Source organism: Sinocyclocheilus rhinocerous, unplaced genomic scaffold (genome assembly GCF_001515625.1).
Source record: "Sinocyclocheilus rhinocerous isolate Xijiao unplaced genomic scaffold, SAMN03320098_v1.1 scaffold682, whole genome shotgun sequence".
NCBI classification, from domain to species: Eukaryota; Metazoa; Chordata; class Actinopteri; order Cypriniformes; family Cyprinidae; genus Sinocyclocheilus; species Sinocyclocheilus rhinocerous.
In genome coordinates this window covers 844,948-853,439 of record NW_015642528.1, presented here as the reverse complement: position 1 = coordinate 853,439, position 8,492 = coordinate 844,948, and the positions used below count along the sequence as shown (strand labels likewise).

The 8,492-nt window shown below is 37.5% G+C and overlaps 1 protein-coding gene across 4 annotated transcripts in view; it reads left to right on the top strand.

The window, feature by feature from the left end:
• Window positions 1-8,492, top strand: part of LOC107756108 (rho GTPase-activating protein 32-like) — a 135,995-nt gene that overhangs the window by 71,512 nt on the left and 55,991 nt on the right. For all 4 annotated transcript variants that reach the window (XM_016573101.1, XM_016573100.1, XM_016573098.1 and 1 more), the window contains exons 3-5: window positions 3,438-3,546; window positions 7,559-7,650; window positions 7,782-7,866. In XM_016573101.1, the coding sequence (XP_016428587.1) occupies window positions 3,438-3,546; window positions 7,559-7,650; window positions 7,782-7,866 (286 nt within the window). The remainder of the gene's footprint in view (window positions 1-3,437; window positions 3,547-7,558; window positions 7,651-7,781; window positions 7,867-8,492) is intronic.

Here is an 8,492-nt window from a genome sequence, read left to right as displayed (position 1 = left end):
TTCGGCCCGAATCAGTTTTCTAAAGTGTTTTTGAAAAATCACATACCCTGCCTTTAAGATCCACTAGGCCAGAAAGGTACATTTTAAGATTTTACATTTTAATAGGTGTTTTTCACAACTTTAATTAATAAATGAGTGGAGATACTAGGGCTGCTCGATTATGGCAAAACAACACTTTACGTTCATTTATTACATGACCGACGAAGGTATACATGAATAATCACTAAGCGCCCGATTTTGACACATTTTTGCGTGTATTTGACCGTTTAGGCGCGCACCTTGAGCTAAAAGATGACTTTACATGTCTGTGTTCTGTTCCGTCTGAGCACATATATCTTCCTGAGGTGCAGCACAAGTTCTCTTTCACGCTTTTAAAAACATGAATAAATATACTTATATAAATCAAGCACGTCCCATTTTGCAAAAGTCACATTACATGATTTTACTGATTTGCACGTGAAATTGGTATTTTATGGAGGAACGAAAGCGCAGCGCTGGAAAAGGGGGCGGAATGGGGGGGTAATAATAGTTTTATCTCGATTATTGTATTTTCATAATCGTTGGAGGCCAAAATCAAAATCGAAATTGTTTTTCAAATAATTGCACAGCCCTAGGAGATACACAGGAAAGTAATGTGATTAAGAGTTGGATCGGATCTTGTCTATACCCCCTGTCTTTTTTATTCTGATTTTGAGGGAAAATCTGGGGATTTGATATGTAATTAAAATCTAGACGGGAAAACTTGATCATGGAAGGTCTCCAAACTGTGACTAAATTAGTCATAAATGTGACAAAAATAAAAATGCTCAACAAATTAAGTCAGGAGATATTTTTGTGTGTCCAAATGCAGTTTTCTCAGATATCATCTCATTAATTTTATTTATTTATTTTTCTTGGGAACTGGTTCTTTTTAGTGAGGAAAAAGATTAATTGAAACATTGCATATAAGTTAGTTGTTTGAATCAGACTCAATTAGTGAATGGTTCAGAACCATTACTGAGTTCACAGACTTATTTTGTTCATACTAATGCTGTTAAAAAATGGAATTCTTAAAAAAAAAAAAATTAAACAAATTATTTGCATGTGAGATCCAATAGGTAGCTATTATTACTAATTGAAATTAATTGGTTTTGAAAAACCCTCTTTATCGAGCATATCTGTAATTAGTTATTTGGCTTCTAATTGTTCATTTTAGGAGCCAGTGACTTCCTAGTCATTTATTTTATTTAGTTATTTTTTGTCTGAAACTGGTGTAATGTGTCAAATTGCCAGTATCTGACAGTACAATGCTCATATCTGCAGTTAAAAGCATAATCAGATTAGCAAAAATATTAAGCATGCAGGGGGTGGTAGATTTGTAGTAATTTCTGAATGGCAGGAGGTCCAATTCTGCGGAAATCTTCAGAGTTTACTGCAAAGTTCTGCGGGTGCAGATTCCGTGTGGGCCTGCCATTAACATTATAGCATATCTTGCTACCCTCACCCCAGAAAACCTTGCTTATCTTCACATATACGTGATGGAATCTCCCGCTCCATCACACCATGCCTCATTGAGCGCTCTTGTTCCATGAATGATTCACTAACCAAAATACACACAGGCCCGTGGCTGCTGCGCGTTGTAGTTCAAGTAAATGTGATTAATCGTGTTATTGATTAAGCACTGCAGTTGGTTGCACCTGGATCAGCGAAGAGTCCTGGCACAGTGTCATAATGCAGCATGCTGTTGCTTTCTGGACATCCTCCATCTTGGTAATTACGGATGCAAACTCTGCTGTGTCAGAACTGCATGGAGCAGATGACAGTTTGAGGTCGGCAACGTATGGATAACCCAGCCTCTTCTATTCCGCTTTGAAATGTTGGATCTGTGTTCATGTGAGCCTGAAACTGACAGCAAGAGGGGGAGGAGATGCACGTGTGCTACAGAGACCTGTTTTGAAGCATACACTGCACAAAATTACTTTCAGTAACAATCCTGTGTCTAAACAGCCTTCAAGCTGGATCAATTTGCACAGTAAAATTGTACAGTATTAAGACTTGCTTTTAGAGGATAAGTTTTGAATGAAGTTTATTTTTCTTACCCCACGGGCCATTTTTTTCTTGTTTTAAACCGTAATCTGCCAGAATTTAGTTTGGTTTGTACTTAAGAAAAAAACTATTTACCAATGGCATAAAAAAGTTAACTTAATTTTAATATATATTCTGTTTGTACAATATAAGTCTTGTCAGTTTTGCTTCTCAAGTGAGTTGATCTTGTCTTAAGGATGTTTAGATATAATTTTCTTTGAAAACAAGACTTTTTTTGAATCGTAGTCTAATGTCCTTGTGCTAGGACTGTTCTTCTTTGTTCATTTCTTGCCATCTTCAAGATAATTTTGTCAGAAGTTGAATCAATTTCAGATGAACAAGAATAATTTTAAATAGCACTCCTGCTCATCATATCATCTTAATAGTGCCTTCCCTGCACATTCCTTATGGCGAGAACCATTTTTACTGTGCTCCATAAATCAGCAGCATAATTAAAGTCTTACAAGGATGCAAACCGTGTCATTAATTTAGCTCAGATTTGTGTGGTGATGTCAAGTTCTTTTTTTATTGCAAAATGGCAACATATATTTAAAGTAAAAATACAGGCACGTTCTCACAGTTAGTGATATTTGCTGGATGTGTGTGTTGTAAGATGCAGGGTCACGTATTTCACTCCCAACATGAGAGTCTCTGCTCAAAGCAGATAAATAAATATTCAAAGCCATTTTCCAGGTCATCCAGATTGGTTTAATCCATACAGTATAACTTTTATGTCATTTTTTCCATGCCTTTTTATGGAAACAATTTTCTGTTCTGTCAGAACATCCCCCACTTTGGAAAGTGTAACGGTACCACTGACCGCGCTGCACTTTTCATCTCTGATCAGTGGTGGTTTGTCATTTTGCCCATGTGAGACGTGCCAGATTGCCACTTTGTCTCTCCCACCCTCTCATTCAGCAGGGTTGGAAGGACATAATATCTTCACTTTCTTTTATATCACCCATTAAAGACCATATGACTATGATCTAGACGGCAGGCTTTTCCAAAGAAAACTGCAGATGCACCCCATAAATTGTCAGATATCCCTACATGCTGTTGTAGGGATCTCATTTTGATTCCCTGCTGTGCATGCTGGATAATAATTTTTCCCTTTCATGTCACTGTGATTAGTTTCGACATCTTGCCTAATTGAAATGATGCTGCCATTAACACCTCTGTGAAGGATGGGATGTTCTAATTCACTGCCTTACATTGAGGACTTGTCATTTTTGCTGTCACACTGACTGTCTGATATTCCACTCAGCTCCGCTGTCGTAATTTTCAAAGGCAGCCGCAAAGCAGGCTATATCCGTTTATTTCACAGGCTATCAGACTGACTCTGCCTCTTTTCTCTCCCTCCCCTCTCCCCTCAGGGGCCTGAGGCCTGGACGGCACCCGGAAGAAGACGATATCGTGCCAGAGCTTGCCAGGAGCATCCACCCCCGAGAGCGACCTGACTGGGAGGAAACCATCAGCGCAATGGTGAGGAGCCAACCCTCCCACACTCTACGTTTACAAAGCCAGTAGTAAAGAGAGCAAATAGCACACCCTCAAGCTGTGAAAATTAAAGATCGACTGCATGCTTGTCCGATAGGCACAATATCACAACTGTCATTTCTGAAGGATAATTCTCTTTTTTTTTGTGGGTGCTTGATCCTTTTACGTAAGACCCATATTGCTGCTGTAGACTGTCAGCCATTATTACATGTATGTGGGAACATGCTCTTGTCAGAGGGATAATGTAGATCTGGTCAGTATCCTGCGAAGGATACGATTCATTCAGTGACTAGTAACAATGACCTTGAGGGACTTAAGATTTATATTTATGGTAAACATTAAACCTATAATGGAGGACTGGAAGCTCGGGTGTCTCCAGTTAAAGCAATAAATCAAAAATATTATGCAGAAAAAAGAAACCGAATATACACTACCTTTTAAAAAGCTTGGGGTTGGATTTTTTTTTTTAAATCATTCTAATATGCTGATTTGATGCTCAAGAAACATTTCACAATATTAATGTTGCAAACAGTTGTGTTGGTTAATAATTTTGTGGAAACTATGACACTTTCCACTTTGAAGAACACTATTCACTTATGAAGCAATCAATTTGATGCATTAATAAAATTAAATGCTAAATAAAATATTAATTAAAAAATATATTTGCTGACCCCCAATCTTTTAAACACTGTGTACCAGTAAGATTATAGCATTTAGTCAGAATTTCATTCCCAGATACTCATTTGCTGGGTAGTCATATTATTATACCACATAATGGTACTTGATTCAGAGTTCAGCCATGGCATTTTGCTATCAAATATGTAAGATATAATGTACTCAGTTATTCATTACTGCAAAATACACCCCAGCATGAAGCAGCTGACACATCATCTGACTTTACATTATTTTGCAATAATGAGCGGTGACCTATTTATTTGCAAAAGTCCTCTGATTGACCTATCAGAATTGAGTGTTCCAGAGGGCTGTGACCGTATTAAGCTGCTCTGAAGATCTACAGCATCTGTAACAACATTTTCCCAGCCTTTGTTCAATACTAAATTAGTTTCAATTCATGATTATTTCACCAGCACTGACATACTTGCATTCAGTGGTGCTGATGAAAAAAAAATTGTCTCCATGGCAACCTGACTGTTGGCTGATGTTGTTTTGAGCACAAACAGATTAGCGAGGACATATCAAGGGAATCACCATGTATCGGCTCACTCGTATGACAAATTAATTTAATGCTCTTTGGCTCGGTTTTATACTATTGTGTACCAGGGTATTAATTGAACTCGTTAATTGTACAGTCAAGGTAATCGAGCTCCAGTGGCTGTCGTCTCTTCACTGTCGTGACCTAGATTCACTGTCACTTATAGTGAAGTGAGAATGTGATGATCAACAGACTGTCTGTTGCGAATAACGAAACGGAACCAGATTTGGATCGGACCCAGTCGAGTTTTCACACCATGTTTTACACCAGCATAAACTGGTCTGTTCGGCCGCACGCTCATTTGAAGGCTGCATGGTCAGGAGACTTTTAATAAGCCCATGTCTGGCAGCTAAGAGCCACACTTTCAAAGCATTATTCATATTTCATGGACGTTTCGAGTCACTGGAATGTTTTGTTTGGCCTTGCCAGATGACTGCGCGTCTCTCGTTTGGCTAGGCATTGAAGAGACTGGTAACAGAGTTTTATGAAGCATACCAACTGGCAAATGATTTTGAGGCAGGGCACAGGCTTAGCCTTTGAAACCGCATTTCAGGGGCTCTCAGCTTTTTGGCATATTCGTTTAACCTGTCTTTGACCCATTTGTTGCTTTCTCTCTTCTTCCATTACTCAGCAGATCTGTTTTATTTTGCGTACTTGTAGTCACTGATGTTAAATGATATTCTCGTTATACTGTGCTATTAACTTTAAAAATGGTTTTGTGTATGGGATGGTTTTGTGTATCTTTAGCTCTTATTTGCACAGAAAAGTCTATCATTTGAATGTAATATGTGTTATTTATGGTATTGTAAAAGGCTATTCACAAAGTCTGAAAAAAAAAATAGTGGGTGAACAGTATTTTTTCAGTGGCAAAATTTTACACAAAAATCATTATTCACAAAACATTTCAAACAGAACATTATGTGTTATCTATGAATACATAGTTTTTTTCTATTTTTCATATTTTATTTATTGTGATTCAGTTTCACAATTGGGGGTGTGTAATATTATTGACAAAAAAATTATATGTCAGTATTTTAGCGATAATGATAATTAGATAAATTTTTGCTGCATTGGCTTTCAAAGCGTGTTTAGAAACAACAATTATGATATTGTAGACTAGGCATGGGCCGGTATGAGATTTTGACTGTATAATAACCTTAAGCAAAAATATCACGGTATCACGGTATTGTCGTTACAGCTCTAAAATGTGTTATTTTTAAATGACTGGGTAAAAAAAAAAAAAAAAACATTATTTCCACAGAACCCAATATATTTTGTTTTTGAGCAACATACAGAATATTAGGAACAGTAGAATTTGATTATTTTTTCTTTGATTTGTTTCCTAAAAAGAAACATCTGTAATTACAGTTATTTAATTTTAGTTATATAATTCATATACATATAATTTATATCATTTCATATCATTTAGTTATATAATTTCATATACATAATTTGATTTATTAATAACCCAATTTGAAGCAAAAACAATGTTCTGACTAGCTTTGTGAAATTATACTACATGCCTGAACGAAACAAACAGCAGAAGCTCTGAATGAGATGCAGATTCACTCTCTGACGGCAGGAGGCACTTCTGGAACACCACATATGGCGTTCCCTTGGTTACCGCTGTAAACAAAGCAGCACTGCGCTGAAACACTGCTTTAATATGAACTATACATTACATTACATTACATTCACATTTATGCATTTAGCAGACACTTTTATCCAAAGTGACTTACTGTGCATTGAGGCTAAACATTTTTTTTACCAGTATGACTATACATAACTATATTATAACTATACAGAGACGAGATTAAAAGAAAATACCACGTAAACTTTTCTGAAGACAGTCAGTTCCCCTCAAACACATTCATATAAACCCACAACCCCTCAGAAACACATTCATATAAACCCCCAAATCAATATTGAGGATTTTCTTCCAATAGTTCGTGCATCATGAACAGTGAGTGATCTGCCTGCTACAGTATTTTTCTCTGTGCGTCCGTCTTCAGCGTCTCTGGCCTGTGTTAACGGGCGTTTACAGACTTCATATTTTCACATAAATTACATTTTGGAAAACGATTGCATTGCAACACAGTTTGTGCAAGTCCAGAACAGAGACAATTTGCTTGCAATAAGACAAAAAATGGCCGATTGCCGATCGCGCAAGTTCCAGGGGAAGCTCCTTATATTCAGCCATCCTACACAGTAAACACGTGACTGACCACTCGCACGCACCAACAGGAGGAGGAGGGTCGTGTTACTCTCTACACTGCACTCAACCTGAAGGGATTCCTACACTTTCAGTCTTTGAGGAGACATGAAAAACAGTGCATACCTCAGGAACGGTATAACGGAAAATATTACCGCTTTTGAAACCGTGTAATTTTCAAATCGTGGTATACCTTGAAACCGGTAATCGGCCCATGCCTATTGTAGACGATACATATTGCACATCCCTGCACACAATGAGTTTGTACCTCACAATTGCAAATTTATTTATTATAATTGTGACATTTCTAAATGTATGCTCAGTAGGATTTTTTTTTTTTAAGTCTTGTTTTTCCTCTATATATTTTCTCTATATATTGTAAGGTAAAACAAATACCTTGTACATCTTTTATACAGTATCTTTGTGTTGTTTTGTTTGTCACATTGTCCCTTGTATGAATAGGCCATAACTATGCCGTTTGGCATGGATGGGCTGTTGGATTGTGTCCAGGGACATAAACTGTCATGTCTCAGTCATGCATTTTAATAGAAGCATGTGTATCTTTCTTTCAGGCACGGAGTGCAGAAATTCCAGAGCTGAGCTCTGAGTCTCTCATGCGCTCTTGCAGCAGCACCGCCAGCATGAAGGTGAAGAACGTCAAAAAGTAAGTGTCAAACATTCACACAGCCAAAGTCACTAGGGCTTGTGCAGAATGCTGTTTGTCCATCACTCACTGACTAGCCCTCATGTTTATAATAGCTGAATATTGAACTCAGTGCCCTGTGATCTTTTCAGGCTCTCATTCACCAAGGGCCATTTTCCAAAGTTAGCCGAATGTGCCCACTTCCACTATGAAAACGTTGACTTTGGGACAATACAGGTAAGATCCTAAGCCCTTAATAACAGTGAACTTGCTTCAACTACAGAATGGATTTGAAAAGGACAGTGTTGAAAATAAGGCACATGGGAGATTCAATTCTGATGTGCATGCGTGTTTGTGCAATGAAATGTCAGGGGTGTGCAGATAACCCCAAAGTGCCACAGCTGGGAGAGGGACAGCAGCGCGTCTCTAATGCAAGGCTCCAGGGGATTGAAAAGTGAGGATCAATGTGATTTAATATCACTACAGCAGCAGTAGCACTCTTGCAGATGACTATTTGCCAACTACTTCACAATACAATACACATCACAATACATGTCATGATTCAATCATGATGCATCACTGTATCATAATTGGTTCTCAATTGAAACTGCGCCAAAAGCGTGACAAAAAATCTCAGTGTGACGTCGAGAGAGTGTGAATCTGCGGTATCAGTTTCAATCTCTTCACTTTTGTCCAGTATTGTGTCTCACACTGAGAAACGCCAGTTTTAGAGTTTGCACTTTAGGTGGCATGATCTCTAAATGTAGGAAATTATATTAATAAATACATGATATATATATATATATATATATATGTGAAGAGTTTATTTGCAAAAACAGATAACTCCGTTTTTTAAAATGTTT